The sequence below is a fragment of the Crocuta crocuta genome, unplaced genomic scaffold (assembly GCF_008692635.1).
Source record: "Crocuta crocuta isolate KB4526 unplaced genomic scaffold, BGI_CrCroc_1.0 scaffold130, whole genome shotgun sequence".
Taxonomy (NCBI): Eukaryota; Metazoa; Chordata; class Mammalia; order Carnivora; family Hyaenidae; genus Crocuta; species Crocuta crocuta.
Window position 1 is genome coordinate 13252025 of NW_027527920.1, and position 22212 is coordinate 13274236.

General features: G+C 42.9%; 1 protein-coding gene across 2 annotated transcripts in view; it reads left to right on the forward strand.

The window, feature by feature from the left end:
* Positions 1 to 22212, forward strand: part of ANXA2 (annexin A2) — a 44216-nt gene that overhangs the window by 737 nt on the left and 21267 nt on the right. The window contains exons 1-3 of one of the 2 annotated variants that reach the window (XM_077747785.1): positions 4708 to 4730; positions 10687 to 10745; positions 13400 to 13499. In XM_077747785.1, the coding sequence (XP_077603911.1) occupies positions 10698 to 10745; positions 13400 to 13499 (148 nt within the window). In that variant the 5' untranslated portion in view covers positions 4708 to 4730; positions 10687 to 10697. Of the gene's footprint in view, positions 1 to 4707; positions 4731 to 10686; positions 10746 to 13399; positions 13500 to 22212 lie in introns of those variants that run through there. The other variant, XM_077747778.1, reaches the window with a different exon arrangement.

The following is a 22212-nucleotide window of genomic DNA, read 5'->3' on the forward strand; positions in this document are numbered from 1 at the left end:
CCCCGATAACACGAAACAAAGAAGAGAAAAAAAAAACCTCAGCTCATTCTCCTCAGCCAAGATTATCTTGTAGGAGAGCAAATTCTGATTTCAGTGTTATCTGGAGAGTATCCCACTTGGTTGGCCATTTTTGCCTCAGGAAGGAAGTGTCCCCCAAGCTTGGGGGAAGGGGAGGAAGAGGGTTGTCCTTGACTGTTACTCACGGTGATGAGCAGTGAGTCAGGGACCTGGATACAGAAAAGGGCTGGCCCCCTGGGCTGCTCCGAAGCCGGCCTCAGCCCCTCATGTGAAGGGCTGGATTCCATCAACTGGCTGTTGAGAAGGTAGAGAGGACAGCAGTTTCCTTACCCATGAAAGTGGCTTCAGGATGTCCGTTCTTACCTACCCGGGGTTATCACTGAAGATTTCAAAAACACATTCAAAAGTAAATATGTAAAGCGTACTTAAAACATGAAGTGCCCCACAAATGCATATTGTCACATTTGGGTCAAGATTTGCCATTTTTATGTTGTACATATTCTGAATCTAGAAGAGCAGTGGCCTCATGGGTACAAACTGTCTTTACCTAAAGCCGTTAAGATCTTAGAGTCAAGGAGCCTGGGCCCCTGAACTTAGACTGAGGCTACTGATGGATTCTGCCCCAAACTGTTCTACTGTGCTGGGCTAAACTTGGTGGTTTAGAATGTAGAATGCACGTTCTCACTGAATGTTATGGAGGTGCTTAGGTTCCTAATTAACATGCACTGTAAGTTCTGTACTGATGATAGTACATGCTTAATTTGGTAGGGGGTGATGGTGAGGAGGAAAGACGGGAGGATAAATCGCTGAAATGTTATTCTGGAACTTTCCTTAATTTTAAGATTGGCTCTGATTATTATTTTAATTGGAAAATTATATCTTTGCCCCTCTCCCCCCAATTTGTTTTTTTCACCTTCCTCCTGTGTCCTTAGTGCGCCTCTTCTCTGACAAACTACAGAAGCCATTAGGCTTAATCCAGTTCTACTGTCTTCCCACTTCAGTGTACTTACACCCAGCTAGAGACTAGCAAATTGAATCAATATTCATTAAGTTAGGAATGGTTGGTGATCCTGAAATCCTCAGCAACACAAAGGGGTTGTATTATTTAAAAACCAAGAGAGCCTTGTTAACCTAAACACATCCACCCTTTATAAAATGAGAGGCCATGGAATTAAGGAGGCACGTAATTACAACATCCGGACATTGTGAAGGAAGACCTCAGATGAGGCCAGGTTCAGAGAGGCAAACTCTGGAGAGGAGTCCTCTGGCCAGTGACATTAACACATTTCAGTTCAGCACTTCTCTCCTCTCTTCTTACCTAGACCCTTCAAGGGTTTCTCCAAAAGTATCCATCACATCTGTAGTAAAAGGGTGTGACCGTCAATGTGCATTTTTTTAGGTGAGGGTCTCAGATTTGGAGACCTCCTGGATTTTGTAATTTTCCGCAGGGCCAGACGGCCTGCTTGTGGCAAATGCCCAGGAAATATTGCTTGCTCACTGACTTTGGTTAGGTTCTTGGTCTTGGATTGCGTTTCAGTATTTAACATTTTGTGTCTTTGAGCTATTAAAGTACTGTATTGATTGACTTTATGCTGGCTGTCATGGCCATTAGTTTCCTGGATAATTTCTGATTTAAGTAGTTTTCTTGGCAAGGTAGGTATCCTTCTATAATTGCTATTGATTTCGAGGGCTGTGGGCTCTTTCTGCACCTTGGGACTGGACTCTTGCAATAACACACTGCCATGAGCTTGCCTCATGCAGGGCTCTGGGCCTGCAGAGGCATTTTTTGTTAATGGAGAGTGGGCGGGTCACAAAAAGGAGTACCAGTCTCTCCTGGGCTGCTTTGAACATCCATTCATTCCACAATATTTATTAAACATTTATTATGTTCTACTCACAGGTATAGGCACTGGGTATAAAAAAGTGAACAAAACAGACAAAAAAAAAAAAAAAAAAAAAACCCAAAAAAANTCTCAGGTCTGGAGGGAGGCAGGCCAGGACTGGTACGGCCAGTCCACAAAGCCTTTGAGATCAAGTGCCTTCTATCCTGCTCTGCCACCTGTGAAGGTCACCTCATGGGCCAATATGGCTGCTGGAGCTCCAGCCATCGTGTCTAAGTTTTAAGAAGCAAGAAGAAAAAAAAAAAAAAAAAAAAAAAAAAAAAAAAAAAAAAAAAAAAAGAACCCAAAACAAACCCTGCTGTTAGACTTCAAGTCTGGCAGGAAGTGAAAGAAAATAGATAAAATAAGTGAATTATATAGATAGTAAGTTGCACTTTGAACTTTACATTTTCCCAAATTAAGATTTTATTTCCAAACTTGGTGAGAGCTCATTTCCCCTTTAATCCAGCTGTTCCACAAACCTGAGGATTGTATTTAGCCTGCCTTGTGTCATTGTCCTTTTAACGGTATAGTGACTTAACATGCCTTCTGGATTCGACTGTTAGAATTAAATGGAAATGGAATGCTCCTCTTTTTCTTTTTCTGCACATGGGACTCCACCTCCCTCATTTTCCCCGGTGCCACACCCAGTTCTAGTTGGAGGCTACATCAGGAAATTCCAGTTCTTTCAAAAAATTCTTTCCACCCATGCACTGGTACACTTTTCCTTCCGTCGCCAGAGCCAGTCTCCATCTGTTCTGTGGGGAAGCATGTGGGCAGTAGGGGTCAGGAGATGCCCAGGCTTGTTTTGGGTGGTTCCACTGAGATTACCTCTGAGTCTCTCTTCTGCGGTACACCCTGAAACTTTAAGTCCTCTGCTCTCAGTCTTGTGAGAGAGAAGTCGGTTGCCTCCAAGTAGTCTGAGTTCTAATCCCAGGTTTGATGTGGGAGGTTCGGACTCAAGGGAGTGGCTGTGATCTAGAGTCTTTGCTCTTTGGCTCCCGGCCAGTCCCACTGTGGACACTCTTAACTCAGAGGAAATCAAGTCCCGAGGCCACTTGTAGGTCCTCCTTTCCACCTCCTTCCTTGCATTTCATGCTGTAGGAGATGCAGGTTACATATCCACGTTGTCTAGGGGCCAGAGCTAGGGCCCAAGTGACCCTGACAGCACAGACGTGGGGTGCCGCGGGTGGGAATGGGCTGTATGTCAAGATGAGAAAGAGGCTGCCCCTGACGTGATCCACCAGGCTCTGCGAAGATTTGCACGGAAGCTGGCCGCTTAAGCATCCAGCTCAGAATGTGTGGAACTGGAACTGCATTTGGGATGTTTAGTCTGAAGGAAAGAAAACTGAGCAAGACTGCATTGAAATAGAAGACATAATATGGAAAGACCCAGCGTGTGTAAAGCATCCATAAGTGTAATTGAACACCTACTGTTGGCTAGGCAGTGCACTCAGACATGTGAGGAAACAGAAGTGAGTGTGACAGAAACCCTGTGGGCAGATACAGTGGAGGACCACCTTTATATACAGGAGGCAGGAGCACAGAGCAGGGGGAGGTGCAGGAGAAAACGCATGATTTTTTTTTTATCCTGAAGTCTCATGTGGATGTCAGCTGATCAAAATTGAGTGTTCCCGGAGGAGGGAAACGTGGAGAACCTGGGCATAGAGGTAGTAGAACTGTGCTGATTGTATTTGGAAAAGAATTACCAGTCTAGTGTGACTGCAATGCTAGGGGGGGGTGTATGTGTGCGTGTGTGTGTGTGTACATGTACGTACTAAAGTGTGGGAGCTGTGTAGGAGATATATATGGAAAGGTAGGTAAAGTCCGGAAGATCTTGAATAGTGAGTTTAGACTTTTTTCTGTAGGCACCGGGGCCCCATTAGAAATACAGTAAGTGGGCCATAAAACATTGAAATTGAGCTGTAGATGTGCAGGCTTTGATTTCCCAACCCTGAAAGTGTTCCATGCCAGCTGACTTCATTCTTCCTGCCAGTCTCTTTCCACCCACTCCAAACCCATGTCAGGGGACTGACAGAGAATCTCTGAGAACAGGAGGCTGCCACGTAGGTCTGTAGGTAGCAAACAGACACATCCTGATTCAGGTCTGGCAGCAAAGGGGCAAGCCAGAGCAAGTGCTGTTGGGTCCACCCTGCTCAGTTAGATCAAGGCCACTGGGCAGAATGCCAGGATTTCTGCGGAATGACTTGGCCCTGTGACTCAGGCATTGATCAAGACCATAAAGCCAAGGAGAAAAGTATGTGTTTTCAGGAATGTTCTGTTCAGTAGAAATGCTTTGGAGGGGGTGGGGGTAAAGAGTGGACAGAGTACACTATGAATTCCACGCCTAACCCCACTCAGGTGTTTTTTCCCTCTTTTGGTTTAAAATTCCAGTCTGGTCCTGTGGACCTGGAGCTCTGCACAGGGAAGGCTTTGGTGGGGGAACCCAGCCCTCCACACTCCCAACCCGACACATTTTCGCTTGAAAAATCCTCATTTGTATCATCCAGTTCCTGATTGATTCATCATGGTTGCTAGGGCTGTGTTTTGTGGCAACACATCAACATGCCACGTAAAACTGTAAAGTGGGTGTGTCTACGAAACTGCTGGATTATACTCCCATTTCAGATTTGGTTGTGCAGACCAGCCCTGTTGCAACATGTTTTTGTTTGTTTGTTTGTGCGAATTAGTATCTGGGTTTTCTGGAGCTGCCTCCTAATTCCTTTTAGTAGGACTTGTTTTTGATTTGTAGTGTTGACTCCTGGGTTTACTTTGCTTTTGTTTGTTTGTTTTTTTGCAGATTTTGTTTTACTTTCCTTTTTTGGGAAGAAGGTAAACCTGTTTGACTTGTACTATTTTTATTATTGCGTGTTTGAAGTGAAACAATAAAATACAAAAAATAATGTAGGGTTTTTAAAAAAGGACAAATCCTTAAGCATCTTTTTTTAAAATAAATTTTTAAGTTTATTTATTTATTCTGAGAGAGAGAGCGCGAGCGAGCATGAACAGGGGAGGGGCAGAGAGAGAGCAGACAGAAGATCTGAAGTGGGCTTAGCAGAGAGCCCAGTGTAGAGCTGGAATTCAAGAACTGTGAGATCACAACCTGAGCCAAAGTTGGAGGCTTAACCAACTGAGCCATCCAGGCGCCCCCTTAAGTATCTTTAAGACAGTCCTTATGTTAAATGTAAACGATTGTTTTTCGACAGCTGCACAGATTTCATTAATGTCTAGCTTTGCACTCTAAGAGTTTTTCCAGTCAGGCAGTTCACTGTCTTCATTCATTAATATTTTCAAAGCCAGAGGAGAAAACTGTTCCCTTTATGGCTGGCGCGGGGAGGGGCACAAGTGAGTCTGTTTTCTCACAGATTCACCCCAGTGGTGAATTATTTCAAACCAGTTTGAAGTAGGTGTGGCTCTTTCAGTAAATCCCTCTGTACCTCTGTTAATTCCTTAAAGAAAAAAACTTTACCCGATAAAGAGTCACTTTAATGATCTTGTCTCCTCACCCAGCCCTTCCCTGGGAATGGAAGGTACTGGTGTGTGCAGATCCTAACTCGCCAACGGATTGAATTTGCTGACCTTTTTTCCCCTTCTTTTTTACAAGTTGAAACCAGTTGGAGATCTGGGTGAGGTGGAAGTGCTGGAAAGAGTGATGCAGACTGCCATTTTCATGTTCTGTAAGAAGTCTGCCAGGCAAGGAGTGGTTGTTCTGCTTTTAACACACTTCAGAATTTTTACACTGTGATGTGGAGTCAATGGGAGTGGCATTGTCTCATGGCTCATAGACTTCATTTTATTCTCAAAGCACTAGGTAAACTAAGGCAGAGCTTAGGTGAGATAATTCAGCCTCCAGGGGCACCGGGGTGGCTGAGTTGGTTAAGCGTCTGACTCTTGATTTCGGCTCAGGTCATGATCTCATGGTTGTGAGATCGAGCCCCATGTTGGGCTCCATGCTGAGCATGGAGCCTATGTAAGAGTCTCTCTTTCTTTCCCTCTCCCTCTCTCTCTCTTCCTTTCTGCATCACTCCCCGCCAAAAAAGTTCAGCCTCCAGACCAAATGTTGTGGTGAAGAGATACTATAAATATTGGTGAACAAATACTGGTTCTCCAGTATTTCCACAGCCAAGCTTAATTTTGCACCATTCAAAATCCAATATTTTAGGCCCCCCCACAGGGCCCCACATTAGACATGTTTTAAACCTGTCTTCTTGGTTCTCCCACCACCCAGGGACAGACAGTATCTTCCATTTCTTCTCCCTAGACTTTCCCTCATGTTTCTCTGGCTGGAGCCTTCCAGAGTGATTGCTCTTCTCTAACTAGTCAGTACCTCACCCAGAAGCTCTTAGCTGATCTCACTCTTATTACTTTTATCTTTCTCTCTGAGTCTTAATCTTTGGAATGAAGAACTGTTGTGGTGAAATTGCAAAGGTGAAGGCCCAAGAGTCAGAGGACCCAGACTCTGGCCCTGCCTCCATTCTCATTAGCTGAGTAACTTGGGCTAATGTCTCAGGTGTCTCACTGGGGCAGGAAGGGAAGAGAGTTGGAAAGCCCTTCAGGGGTGGAGCCTGCGTTTCAGTTTTGTGTGGGTCTGTCATGGCCCTCAGAGCAGCGCAGACCGGGCGTGTGGTTGCTCGGGGTTTGTTGGTTGACTATTTGCATGTCACCAGTGTTTGTAACCTACCAAGGCTTTCTTTTTCTGCTTCCAAGGGTCGCTCTGCACTGACACGTTCTCGTCAATCAAACGTATTTTGTTAAGCTGATGTCTTAACAAGAATTATGTGTGGCAAAGCTGACTGTTTCTTCTAGAGAGGAAGTTAGTCTTCTAGGTAGTCGTTCACAAAATGACTTTGCATTGCCAGGGGATTGGATGAAGAAATGAGGGCCTTATTTTATTTGTGAGGTGAAAAGGTATTTGTCATTAAGCTTGTACAAAATAGGAAATATTTATTGGATAGAAAAGAACTTGCCTAGAGTTATAGCTAAACGTTGTGGGTAGTGTTTGGTGGTTATTGTGACTCTTTTGCTTTTTCTGCAGAATGGCTATAAATAATACAAATATCAATGTTAAGTATGCCAAATGCCAACTCATTTCTGAAAGTTTATTTAGCATCTAGAGTGTGCAAAGGCACTCTTAAATTTGCAGGGGACCAGGACTCAATGAGGGAGATGAGGTAAAACACACTCCTTGCCATTCTGAATGGTACTTAGGCATTTGCCATTTGAATACTTGGTACATGCAGGAACTCAGTACATTGTGCTCAGCAAAGAAGTTTGGTGGTATCAGCATCAGAAAGTGCTTCTGGCATGAAAGGTGGGAGAGAGCACGTGGGATAGCAGTTGCAGCCACCCCATTAGCAGATGCCAGAGTAGTGGTAACTTCAGGAATGGGTATGGTCTTCATAACTAGAAGAAGAGGTGAAGGTAAGGAGATGGGGGAGGAAACAGGAATCAGGGTGTTGTGGATGAAAGGAGTACAGTGTTGGGGGAGAAGCAAGTAAGCATTGGATTCAGGTCCACTTTTCCTGGGGAGTACATAGAGAGTGCTGAGATGACATTTCTGTGCCAGTCTTTGACGGCTGGCCTGAGCTGGAATAAGAGAATACCACTGGAGGATGGATTTTTAACTATTTCCATAGCATGAAATAGAAGAATTTAATTTTTTAAACATGTTTATTTTTGAGAGGCAGGGAGAGGCAGAGAGAGGGGGACAGAGGATCTGAAGCAGGCTCAGTGCTGACAGCAGCTAGCCCTATGGGGTGCTCGAACTCACAGACCAGACTCGAGCTCATGATCTGTGAGATCATAACCTGAGCCAAAGTTACACGCTTAACTGACTGAGCCACTCAGGTGCCCCAAGAATTTAATTGATAGTAGCATGTCGGATTGATTTGATGAAAGAATAGCACAACTATGGACAAAAAAATAGAAATGAAAGTTTGTGGGGCTTAAAAAATACCCATATTTTCTGTCTCTCCTCAGTGTGTTGTGGCTGTAGGAGAAGTAACAGGAATGGAGAGTGCATATCAGATTGCCTTTGACTTACCTGGTAACAAGGGTCCCAACGTGAGACAGGCTTAGGCAACTGTTTGCAAAGCCAGTGCTCGTGGCTGGAAAGGCAACTTGAAGGAACTATGCAATAAAAACTTACTGTGCCTTTGTGGTTGAGATTCCGTAAACATTAGAACCAATGTGAGGTGACTGATTTAAGAAAGAAGTGGACTGTAATCCACTTTAGTTGTGAGGAGAAACAATTCTGTCTGCAAGTCTGACTTAGCGGTCCTCTGTTTGGGGTTTTGCTTTTGTTTTGATGATTTTATTTCTTAGCTGTTTACAGTTGGGACTAGAATTCTTCAAGGTGAGTGACAACAGTCCAGCCCCTCGCTGCAGACCTCCTGCAGTGTTGACTAAGCCTCAGGTGTGGTAGTCAAGATGAGGATTGGGTGGTTAGTGTCTTAGGGAATTCTGCTTAGGTTGATTCTCAGGCTCATGGGTACCGGCGATGCCCTTTGGAATGTTTCTTGGCCCAAGTAGAAGTGGGAGATTTCTTGCTCTATCAAGGCCAACTCAGACTTGCCTGTCGTGATAAGAAATCTCAAACTTGGTTTTCCAATGACCTGGCTACTGAAACATTTTTGAACTAGGATTGGAACATGGCACCGTGGGATCCTCTAGACCAGCACTGCCAAACAGAAATAGAATGTGAACTGCACATGCAATTGTAAATTTTCTAGTTGCCACATTTAAAAAAGGAAAAGAAACAGGTGAAATTAAATTTAAATCCTGTATTTGGTTGAACCCAATGTACCCAACATATCATAAATACAACGTATAATTAATATAGAAAAACAAAGAGATTTTATATTCTTTTCCTCATACTAAGTCTTCAAAATCCAGTGTGTAGTTTACAGTCAGAGCACATCTCACCTTGGATGGGATGCTTTTCAAATGCTTGATAGCCATGTGTGGCTGGTAGCTATGTTTTGGACAGTTCAGTTACAGAGATGCGTGACCACCTATACCAGCATGGCGCATTTGTTACAACTGATGAACCTACCTTGACATATCACTACCATTCAAAGCCCATAGTTGACATTTGGGTTCACTCTTGGTGCTGTACATTCTATGGGTTTTGACAAATGTATAATGGGCACCATTAGAATATCATACACAGTAGTTTCATGGCCATAACAATCCTCTATTCATCCCTCCCTCTTTTCCCTCTAATTTCTGGCAACCATTGATCCTTTTACTGTCTCCTTTGTCTTGCCTTATCCAGAATCTCATTTTAGTTGGAACCATACTATGTATGCAGTAGGTAGCCCTTCAGACGGGCTTCTTTCACTTAGTAATATGCTTTTAATATTCCTCCATGTCTATTCATGGCTTCATAGGTCATTTATTTTCAGTTCTAAATAATATTCTATTGTCTGGGTACCACAGTTTATTTATAGAGCAAGACCTCTTACAGTCAGAATTCCATCCCAGCGGTGGGACATATTGGGGTAGGGGTGTCTGAGGACTGTGGGAGTAGGGGTACTTGGAATAGCTGTGTTTGGTTTTCTTTTTGCCGTGTTTAAAAAGCTTCTGTGATCATCAGGAAGAGAGAGGGGTGGTTTAGGAGAGAGCTCAGGATGCACATCTTTCAGAAATAGATCCATAAGCACAAATAAAGGTGAATCCTCTTTTCTTACATTTCTTACACCTCCACCCAACACAGAGCTTGGCATCTGCTTAGTCCAGAGCGTTCCGAAGAGTTAGCAAATGTGTGTGTCAAATACTCCCTCCAAGCCAGTTTTATGAAAATATTCAGACCATGCAAAGTATTGGAAGAGAATGGAAAGCAGGATTTGCATAGGCACAATTTCCTTGATCAAAGAATATTAAGCGCAAAGAGATCAAAGTGGAAGTTGCTGTAGTACAGTTGTCGATCCCACTGTTTTAGGATACAGCTCTGCTCTGTTTTCTTTATTTTGGGACGGTGGTGCTGAATGACCTCTCTTGTCTCAGTTGAGATAAATTTCCTGCTACTTGGGCACACTTTGTTGGCAGAGGTTGGTGTATTAATTCCGAGAACTGTGCGATTGCAAAGCTGGAAAGCCAATTCATCAGGCTATAGTGTCACTGCCCGATTAAGTGTATTAACTGAAAGATGACTTCATTTCAGCCATTTTGAATCTTAAATACAAGGATCAGTCTTTTATGGAATGACTTAATGTTAGAAAATCTGTCCATTGTCTTTTTCATAAACAGTTTAATTTCTTCTAAGCATCAGTGAGCTAAGAAAATAATTACGGATAGTAATAAAGGGTTCCCCTTAGGAATGGGCCAGCATGCAAATACTGTTGATTTCAGGTCACTCTCATGGTTTTCAGGTCCTTTTCAATAGGTTAAAGTACTGGTGAGAAATACAGAAGCAATGACTGGTTTGACAGGCTTATCACTTCTTATGAGAAGTAGAAGACTCCGTTTTATCCTGTTTGAACAGGTTGCATTAGCCTTGGGGAGCATTATGTTTTTATATTCACAAATCAGTCTTTCCAGGTTCTGTTTACACAGAGCAGAAGAAAGACTGGCAACTTCTGTAGTCCATCCCAAGTCTAAGGCAAACCATCTCCCAGCTTTAATTTGCCCAATCATAAGACAGGAATTGAATCTATTTGCAAAAATTACTCTAATATCCTCAGATGAAATGGTCCAAGAAATAGAGATTAGTATAATGAATCACTGAGCTTCAGGGGAAAGGAAAGCCTCTTCATAAATACTTTTTTGTTGTACTTTTTTTCCTCAGCTTCTTTCAAAATGTCTACTGTTCACGAAATTCTCTGCAAGCTCAGCTTGGAGGGTGATGTAAGTATATCATTTTCACTTTGTGTAATTTTTGCAAATTGGACATCTCTCTGGATAACTGTGCTACTCTCTTTCCTTGTACATCTAGGGAAAATGAGGACAAAATATAGACAATCATTCCCCCTTTTTGCTCCCCTTTTCTTCCCTGTTACTTTTGCTCTTCCTAGTGGTTCAATTTGATAGAAATGTTCTGGTGCTAGAAACTTTTTTGGCGTCATGTTAAAATTGAACGTACACTAGTGACACTGGAGCAGCTGGAGTTTTATCCTGCTGTATACTTAGCATGGCAGTGGTAGTAACTATTAACGATGATACATGTCTTTTAATGTCATGCCCTGGCATTTTATTAATGACTGTCATAAGCTACAGCCATCTTGAAAATGATCCTTGTGTATTTTGGACTTCTTACAGTATATAGAAAGTTGTTCTAGGCAAGGACTTACATGTTTGTTATTGTTTAAAAAATTTTTTTTCAATGCTTATTTAGTTTTGAGAGAGGGAGACAGAGTGTGAGCAGGGGAGTGGCAGAGAGAGAGGGAGACACAGAGTCTGAAGCAGGCTCCCGGCTCTGAGCTGTCAGCACAGAGCCCGCTACGGGGCTCAGACCTAAGAACTGTGAGCTGAAACCAAGAGTCAGATGGTTAACTACCACCCATGTGCCCCAATACTGTATATATTTTTAACCTTTCCTCTTGGAACTTGTGCACGCTGTAGTTGGCAACACTTCAAGCTGCATGTTGAGGTCCAGACAAGTCTAAGAGCCAAATAATTTATTCCTTAATGGATCTAATCATTAGATTATTTTTAGTATCAGTTTTCAGAAGATGACTTTCATGTAGCCTTAGTATGATACATTTCTCTGTGTGGAGAGAGGGGCCTGCAATAGAAAACATCATACGTTTCCCCCATATTTTGGAGGAAGAAAAAAATCACTTTTTCTCAATAATTTGATTTTCAGACAAGTGGATTTTACAGGTAATAGGTTCAGTTATCCTTTTAGTTTTGTTTCCAGAAATCTTATATATTATGCAAAACTTTCCCCTACTGACTGTTGTTTTTGGAATAAGACAACATAGGACCTAAGAAATAAAGCCTTATATGATATGATTCAGTGACCACAGTGTTTGCCTTTGTAAATAATTGTTTATTGTCAATAGTGTTTTAATAATCTAATAATAATAATCTATTAATCTAAGATGTTTTTCTTAGATTTCCAAACACATTTTGTAGCCACCATAATAAATATATTATTTCAGAATAGCATTTTGTCCTTACCTTTTCCTGAATGTACATTTCATTTCCATTGATTAAATCTTATGGGAATGTTTGGTACAATTAGATGGAAAATACGTTAATAATCCACTGTGTTTCAGAGTTATAAATGTTAACTGGATTCAGTATTTGGCCAAGATGGTCACAAGTACATTTTGAAATATTTTGTCCAGTCTTGAACTTAGATTTCTGGTTTGCCTTGGGAGATATTTGAGAGGATGGCATCAGAGTTACCCATCTATATAACCTCACTGCTAATAAAACTAAACAAAATGGGTGCTGGGATGCCTCATAATGTGTTGCCTGTGGGTGGAGAGGTAAGTCAGGGCACCTCAGTCTTAGACTCTTCCCAGAAAGTGAACTAAGGCAAAGTCATCACATCATTATGGGTATTATGTACTTGGAAGAGGTGGTGGGGATGGACTAGTCTTGATGTTGAAGGTGGTTAGTTCCATTGACAACCTAAACCACAGTGTTCATCTTCTTTTGCCTGCCCTTTGCTTTGGGACCAGGCAGCAGGAGGAAAGCTCCAAGAGTTCTCAAGGAAGGAGAGAAGTTAACACTTGGGAAAAGAGAACTGATGTAGATGTACTCTACTGCCTTACCTCAGTCTGGGGTGTGGGATGGGGTGGGAGTGGGTCCATCAGATTAGGCAGGGTAATGGGCTTTGAAAAACACTGGAAAAGGGAGAGGGTATTGTTTAAAAGGCAATAAGAAAAAAATAGGAAGAGTGGTAGGCATAGGGTTCAAGGTGCACAGTGTTAAAGACCGTAGAGGAGAGGGAACAGAGAGAGAGAGGAGCAGGAACTTGGTGAGCAGAAAGAGGATGTGGACGCTGAGGCCTGACCACCTTGATGCCCGTGGCTTCCCTTGCTTATCTGATAGTCTGAAATAAGCAGGCCAACATTTTACATTTGCATTTTAACGAATTGTGAGCTCAGTGATACAGGCCCAGTGGAAATTCATATGCCTGTAGCAAAAACTTGGCTAAACACACGTGTCATTCAGACATTTCCACATTTGCAGCTTGTTTTAAATTGTTGCTGGCCCAGTTTAATGCTTTCCAAAGCCTTCCCAGATAAACGGTGGTTTCGAGTGCCCAGTTTTGGGTTGTCTGCTTTTGAGCGTGCACCAGAAGTAGGGTAAGTGGAAATACAGAGAGCATATTCTAAACTAGTTGAGTCTTTGCAGACGAATTCTCATTAGAAATGATGAAGTTTCTTATCCTCTGTGTGATGGGCACATTAATATTTCCTTAGTTACCTAGTCTATGAATGATTTGAATTGTTTAAAGAAACAATCAAAAAAATCTATTTTAGGACTGTTTCAGCTGGAGGATTTGAAATGTATATGACTTGAGTGTGTTTGTCTTTTAACCTCAGCACTCCACGCCCCCAAGCGCATATGGGTCGGTCAAAGCATACACCAATTTTGATGCTGAGCGTGATGCGCTGAACATTGAGACAGCCATCAAGACCAAAGGTAGGTGATGTTTGTCCTCTCTCGTCAGGCTCTGACTGAAGTATTTTTAGTTTTCTCTTCATTCACCCTCTAATCTCCATATATTGGCCATTTGAAATTGTCAGCAAGCTTTGATGGAGCAGATCTATGCCTTCCCCACTCCATCCCTCCTCTCCTGCTCTCCCTCCCTCCCTTCCTCTTCCTTCCCCTCTTTGGAGAGAAGAGTTAAAACACAAGAAAGTATTTTAACCAAGTAGCCCAGTAACATGGGGATAGGCCCAAGCTGAGAGCCTGGAGGCCTGACCCCCTGGATGTGTGTTTTGCACTCAGCTCTTCGCTTGGAGACCTCAGCACCTCCTTTATGAAGAAGAAGTTGCTCATAGTGATCCGAAAGGGCCTTTTTTGTCCTGAATCCCCTTGAATTTTGTTACATTTATTGGGGAAAATGCTGGGAAATTTTTACAGCTTTGCTTTTAGATTGATCTAATGAACAAAAAATTCAGACCCTTTTTTTTTTTTTTTTTAAACCCTACTAGTTACTCCCCTCCTTCTGCCTAGAGCTTGAATTAGAAGAGCTGTCAGAATGAGTGTGTTTCCTGGAGTTCGAGGATGAGTAAGAAAGGGCCCAGAGGCATAAGAGCTTCCCTTAGAAATATAGTAGATAAAGCATTTAATTGGGCGGAGTTGAGCAAGAAGTTGTTCAGGTCATCATCGTGCTGTTTTCTGTTCAGACTCTGGCTTATGTTAATGAAGCACGTGTCTTTGGGGTCCCTCCATCTTCCGAATCCCTGGAACATTGTGATTAGTGTGATGATGCTTGTGATTCAGTACATTCTTCCCCCTTTTGGTCAAAGCACTTCCTTTCACTAAGGGGCTAGACTGAGAGGAGGATGTGACCCAGCAACTTGAACAGTTGCTGGTTCCTATCTCTGCTGACGAGCCATGGGCAGTTTTCTCTTCGCAGTACACTGTTTCAACTTAGGGACACTTTTGTCTAAGTCACATACAGGTCACTGACAAACTGGGAACTTCAAACAGGATGACCTAGGAACCTAAAACGAGGGTGATCATATGTCCTGGCTTATTTATGTATGTATTATTTACCATTTATGCCCTTTGTCACTTCCAGAATTGTTTTGTTTTGCGGGATAGATTACATGGTCATCTTTCCTAAAACCCTTGGAGAAGCTGGTGACTTTGTTTCCAGAAATAGGATGATAAAGAGAAAGAGCCTTAATGTCTTATGGCTCTAACAAGACACAGCGATTTGCACCATCTGCCTAAAGCAGCCTCACGTTCTATGAGGACACTGGGAACCTCCCACAATGGCTGCCTGGACAACTGGAGGGAGAATAAGGAAGCATCCAAATTAGACCTTTAATAGAAGTCTTTTCTTTTTTTTTAAATTTTTTTATTAAAAAAAATTTTTTAATGTTTATTTTTGAGAGAAAGAGACAGAGTGTGAGTGGGGGAGGGGCAGAGAGAGAGGGAGACACAGAATCCGAAGCAGGCTCCAGGCTCTGGGCTGTCAGCACAGAGCCGGATGCGGGGCTCAAACTCTGGAACCGCAAGATCATGACCTGAGCCGAAGTCGGCCGCTCAACAGACTGAGGCACCCAGGTGCCCCTAGAAGTCTTCTTTTCTTAATGCTTTTAAATGACCATACTTGTCAAAGGCTACATTGGGAAGTCAGGAAGTCACTAATGAGAAAGACTACAACGTGCAGGGCTTGGGGCTCCTGCGGGGCTCAGTAGGTGAAGTTTCCAGCTCTTGATTTCAGCTAAATTCATGATCTCCCTGCATACGGCTCCCCACTGAGCACAGAGCCTGCTTGGGATTCTCTCTCTCTCTCTCTCTCTCTCTCTCTCTCTCTGTCTCTCTCTCTCTGTCTCTCTCTCGGCCCCTCCCCTGCACTTGTGCATGTGTGTGCATGCACTCCACGCCAGCACTCTCTCTCAAAATGAATAAACATGGAAAAAAAAAACCTTGCAGGGCTTACCTCATCACAGATCTTTGTCTTCCCCGGAGCTGGAGTGTGCAGTGGATGAGCACCTGTGCCATCATGACCTACCATCTTGGCTCTGCCACTAATTTACTAGCTTTCCGACTCTGGAAGAACACTTGACTTCCTTAAGCTTCAGTTTCCTTATAGAAAGTAGAGCTAATCAAAGCTCCACTTCACACAGTTTTTTTTCCTTCTCCCACAGTTGTTGTCATGTATGAAGTGGTGTCTGCCATAGAGACAGTGCTTAAAATGTGCGAAACGTGTTCCCTTAAGACACAGGCTCCACTGTCCTAACACTCACCCTATCTCCCTATTTGGGTGTGGCTACATTCCTGGGGTTTCTCAACAAGCCACTGTAGAAACATACTCAGCTCACCTAACAGTTAACTCATCTGACAAAGACAGTGGCTCTTACAAGCCTGAGACAAAGGCTGCTTTTATCCCTGCATGAGAAAGCTTTTAAGCACACTGGAATGTAAAGATTGTGCAAATGAACTCTGGGAACAGCTGAAACTCCCATGGTAATAAAAATACCTTCAGGCCCTTTCTGAGTTAGTAGGAAAATACTGTAGTTTCTAAACAGAACTGTCTGGAGGGCTAAGAATTGGATTCCTGCATTCCAGTTCGGTCAAAAGCAGCTGACATCACTAATATCATGGTTGCCACTGTTTATTGAGTGCTCATTATGGGAAGACATTGCACCAAGCACTTTAGGAATGTTCTTCTTAGGCGAACTTCAAATTAATCCTGATGTAGTGTTGTATCCTCTCTGATTTATGCATGACACAATTTAGGGTTAACATGCTCCAGGTCTCTGGGCCTTGGTTCAAACTGGGGCTTGAACAACTTGGTTCAGCCTCAGGCCTGTGTTCTTAAACACCATGATCTTGTGCCACCCACCTGCAAAGACTGGACTTTTTTTCTTTGCCATAAGTTATTTCCAGACGTGAAGAACATTTTGTAGTTGAGATTCTGTCGATATCGGATACCTGTCATATTTGTGGTTCAGGCTCAGATCCCCCACTTAGGAGCACTTATTTATTTATTTTTGGTGCCTAGTAATTTTACCAAGTAACTGAATTTTCTTGAGTTCTCTTGGTCCCTTAAAACAATTTCTGGATTGTCAATATTTTTGGGAAACTTAAATCTGGGAAACTATTGAGAAGAAAGAAAATGATATTCATGCAGAGCTCAGTGTACCAAAGATGTTAATATCAGCATTAGTTATGGTAGTGAAAAACCTGGGTATCTTCCAGTTGGAGAATGACTCAGTAAGATGTGGTAACTCCCTCAGTATTACATAGAGTATCTGTAGAATGTCACAGAAATGTGGAAAGTGAGATTTATGAGCAATTTTTACGGAGATACAGTTCACATACATACAATTTACCTATATTAAATGTGCAATTCAGTTTTTAGTGTCTTCACTGAGTTGTGCAATCATCACCAACATTTTAGAAAGCTCATTTTAACTTTTTAAAAATGTTTATTAATTTTGAAAGAGACAGAGCGTGAGCTGGGGAGGGGCAAAGAGAATGAATGGGAGACACAGAATCCAAACCAGGCTCCAGGCTCCAGGCTCCGAGCTGTCCACACAGAGCCCAACATGGGGCTCGAACTCCTGAATCGTGAGATCATGACCTGAGCCGAAGTTGGACGCTCAACTGACTGAGCCACCCAGGCACCCGTTGAATGCTCATTTTAACATACATTCACCTTAAAGTTGTCAGTTGTACAATTGATTCTTTTCCTCTGTTGTGCTTTCAGCATATTTTGTATTCTCCAAACTTGTGATGGTGGCACACATCACCTTCATAAGTGGAAAGCAATACATTTAATTACAAACAGAATTGAAGTCAGTAGTTGGGAAAGTAACAACCCTTTGTCCCTTTTTCCTTCTTCTTGATATTTGTAGATAACTAATACCACTTTTAAAAAGTTAGTTAATTAATAGTTCAGCTTCCCATTTTAAATTCCTTCTACCTTAAGTATAATTAAGAAGCTCGTGCCACACCTTAACTGCACTCACACTTCAAGCCCTTTATTGGGAGAAAACCATGCTCCCTAATTGCTGTTTCCTTGACATCAATGGAAACAAAGGGTAAACCTCAAATGCTGACCTAAACAAAGGGCAAAGGACCATGAAAAGATGACTATCTGGGCCTCCCCTTCTAGATCAGGTCATCTTAAGTGTATGTGTGCCAAGTACTGAGCTCACTGGGCATTACCTGCTCCATCTGACTGACCACAGACTTCCCTTTAGTGTGGGTACTCAGGAAGGAGAGCTGGGAACAAGTCACCTGTAGCTTCTTCAGTTGCTGTTAAACACAGGATGGTAGGAGCGCCTGGGTGACTTTGTTAGTTAAGCCTCTGACTTCAGTTCAGGTCATGATCTCATGGTTCATGAATTTGAGCCCTGCATCAGGCTCTCTACTATCAGCGTGGAGCCTGCTTCAGATCCTCTGTCTCCCTCTCTCTCTGTCCCTCCCGTTCTTGTGCTCTCTCTCTCTCTCTCAAAAATAAACATTAAAAAATAAATTAAAAAAAAAAAACGATGGTAAACAGGAGCAGACCTGAAGTTGCGGGAATTTGAGGGAGAGGCAGGCTTGAGTAAGATCAGTGGGCTGGTACTGTCTGGACTGGTCAATGAGGACCAGAAGCAGTCATTAGCCATCCTTTCCCTCAGCCATATCCTCTCTCAACTTGGGCTGTAATGGCATCCATCCCCTTGATGGGCCTTCTTGCCTCATCTATTGCAGATTATCTTTCTAGCTTCTTCTCCAGGCTGTTCAGAGCCTCCAGTCTGATGGGAGCGTGCAGTCCTCATCTAGTGGGAGTGTTAGCCCACTTCTAACACCCAAGCAGTTCTTACTCACCTCAGCATGAGCCTGTACCCAGGCCTCTTCTCCAAGTTTTCTATGAGGAGAAGGCAGAAGCAGTTATTCCTTGGTCTTTGTTTCAGATACTTCACGTAAGTCATGTACAGCTCTTGTCATACTGGATTATAGTTATTTATGTATGGATTTGTCTCCCCCGCCGGAACGTGAGTTCCTTGAGGACAAGGACTTTATTTCATTAAACTTATTTACTCTTATTTACATGGCCCCTGAGACTGTGTGAGAAGGTAGATATTTAACTTATATTTAAATGGTAGTCAAATGTGCACAAATCCCAGACCACACACAGGTGAGTGCAGAGAAGGGAGTGAGATGAGGCAGCAGAGGACAGTTCCAGAATCTGGACAGTATCCAGAAAGGATAATAGTCCCCTAGTGAGCTTTGATCTGTTTTCACAAAATGAATTTAGCTCATGCTCATAAGTCTGTTTTGTTTTTAGTTTGAAGGATCTTAGTATCTCTTGAGTATGTTACCTAAACCAAATGCATGATTGCTTTGTGTATATTCTGTCTTGAGGTAGACTATGCAGTTACTTACCTTAATTTATGTCTAGTTAGAAACTGAATAAAGCCGTGTAAAAGTAGTAATATTGCTTAATTAACAAGAGATTTCTGAGACTTAAATCTGTAGGAGTCTCTTGGTCTAGATTGGCCTTGGGTTAAATATATACTGTGGAGTGTACAACACAGCTGTGAATGGTTTACCATATGGGTCCAAATAACTAGAAAGGAAAGTCAGCTAAATTAGAAAAGGACGAATCCAGACTCTATAAAATAGATTGTAATTAGAAGCAGCACAGCCCCAGAGTTAGTGTAAGTGCCAATAGACTGCTACAGCTTCGGTCTCTCTCTCTCTCTCTCACTCTCTAGAAGGGGAGGGAAATGAATTGCCCTATTATTATTGCCAGTTTTGATTTTAGCAGTATTTGTGTTCTCCGGAAGGGATGCAAAAGCGGGTGATTTTTTCCCCCCTTCTCCTAAGCACAAGTGTAGAGAAGCATAACTGCAGCAAGTTTTTGCACTTATTTTTCTTTTATACTTCTGAAAAGGAACCATGTTTTCCAGCATGGCGCAAAACACTAACATCCCATGCCAGTGGAAAGCAGGCTGGACGTGTATTTTTGGTTTCACCTGCACACCTGGAGGGATATTCATTCAGTTGAGACAGCAATTAGGAATACATTCTCTGGAGGATGCCAGGAGGCAGATTGGCTCTGAAAGGTGGCCTCTCTCCTAAAAGCTGGGTAGGAGGTAAGGGCCCAAACCTACCAGAACTCTGAAGCCTGAGGAAGGAGGATTTGCTAGTGAGAAAGGTCTCTGACTCATGCAGCCCAGGGCCTTCCCACCCTCCTGTAAGGAAACCTTTGCTTCACTGAGGGCTTTTCCCTTTGTGATCAAGTTTACTTTTGGCCAAGTTCTCATCTTACAGCAGGGCTGGGAACAAAGAGGTACCAGTGCTGAGTCATGGCCACCTTTGCTCTGAGCACAGATTTTCTGATTTTTGAAAATGATTTTTGTCTACCTGGGTGTGTAGATGCCAAATCTGAGCTAAGAAGTCTATAAAACATGGGTGAAGGGGTCTCTGGTGCCTGTCTAACCGTAGGCGTTAGCTTTGAGTGCCTGCCTCTTGGCTCTTTCTTTTTTTGTAAAAATTTACCTCTTTCCCCTGAGGAAATCCAAATATCAGTGCTACCTAGGGACAATGGAAGAAACCAGATTTTCTTCTGGTGTCAGCAATGCTAAGACAGTAAACAGTGACTTCTTCACTATCAGTCGAGTTAAGGGTGGGTATGCTGGTATGCTGATTCCTAGTGCATCTGTTCAGATTTTAAAATTTTCTCTCATGAGGCTAATACAGTAGCAGGATACAAGATGGTGCTCGCATTTGACGCGTGGTTCTCCATTTACAGTTTGATTTGGCTTGGATTTTGAATAGTGGCTACTTTGTGTTTTTCTGCTGGTCCTATAGAGTATTTCAGAAATATAATTAAATGAATGGAAGGCAGACAGGGTTCTAGCTTGTTGAAGTGTATGTACAATGGGATTACCAATGGATGGAATGGATATCCTTTCTAAGAGACTCCGCAGAGGTGAGACCAGAGCAGAATGGAAATAGAAGAAATTTGATTTTGGGGCCAAACCTCCTTCTCGGCACTTGGGCTTGAGCCAGGACCATTCCCCTGTCGATGCCAGTCTTGGGAGAGACACCGGGCTCCCCAGCCACCTCCCACCCTGTACTTGTTTTTTGTCTCTTCTCTCAGGCCGCTGCCACAGGTTATCATGAAAACTAATCTAATGTACGCTAATGGCAAAAGGGTTCCTCATCCTCTCTTTGCCCTACATTGTCATTGACTCAAAACCGAATACAGGCAAGAGCCAGGCCTGTGACAGAGAAGCTGAGTGGAGAAGGTAGTAGACACATTCTCAGTCTTTAACTCAGCCTGTCCTTTCTTTTTGCATCCAGTAAATGTTCTCATGATCTGTTTCACAGAGTGAGAAACTGAGTCCAGGGAGATAACTAATGTGCCCCAGATAGTACAGTTCTGAGCCCCACATAATTCCCAAAGCATCTGTCATTGCCACTGATCTAGATGCCTCTCTTTTTTGTCTGTTGCTCACGTGAATGTCCAGCTCCCGGTGGGACCCTCTGGACACGGAGTGCTCAGGTCTGCTGAGTGAACCTATGGAGTGACTCTGAGAGCAGGAATTCTGGGCCAGGCAGCACTGTGGCTGATGGTGGGAAGGATGCTTTTGGGCAACTGGGCGTGTGTGTGTGTGTGTGTGTGTGTGTGTGTGTGTATTTATATACATTGTGTGCTTCTATGTCCCTGAGATGACTTGGCATATTAGCCTTTTTGGGAAGGGGCTGCTTCTCTGTCACCAGGTTGGTCATGGCTATCTGGAAGAGAGTCTCTAGCTCTTTCTGTTGAAAAAACCTCAGTTGGGATATCTCTTCAGTGGCCATGCACTGTTAGTGGGTGGCAAATCATTATCTACAGGTTATTAAATGTGTGTACATTTGAATGTAATAAATAGTAAGTCCAGTGCTATAGACATATGGACATATAACTGTCCCATATCCTTTTTAGAACTAGTTGGAAGAGAGTGGTATATAGAAGTATGGAAGTATAATTTCAAAAAGGTACCAACATGACTCATACAGCTTTGGGCCGAACACATGCCAAATGTTTATTTAACTCAAAGGAGATAAGAGTAGTTCAAAGGGACATTTGAAAGACTGGGTGTTTACAGGCGTTGAGAAAAGAGTGTTGGGATAAGGATTGCTGAGCTGGATACAAGACCTTTAATGCCCTATAGGGCACTGAAGCCATAACCTTTGGACTGGACCGTAATCTCCAAGTTCATGTGTAACCCCACAGAGCCTGTGCCCTATAGTCGTAACTTGCAGGTTGAGTGTGAGCATGCCATGAAGTATCTCGGAAGGTCCTGTTAGCCACACTGGGAGGACATGCTGCCTTCCTCTTGCCTTATTATTAAATTTTGGATAATTTTCTATAACAGGAGGCAGGATAGCCCATTTTAGTGAGCCTGGGTCTTTAATCCAGGTTTGAATTCCAGTTCTGCAAGTGACTTGCTTGTGTGACCTTGACCATCTCCTTGCCTTCTGTGAGCATTTGTTTTCTCATCAGTAAGATAGGGATGGCAATGACACCCACCTCTTAAGGATATGGTGAAAAGTTCATGGTAGAATTGTGTGAAGTACTTAGGAACATGCTTGGCACATGGTAGGTATTCAGTGAGTAGCTGATATTTTTATACTAAAAAATATGTCCACACCCATGGATCTGTGGCCCTCTCCTTTCTCTGTGGCC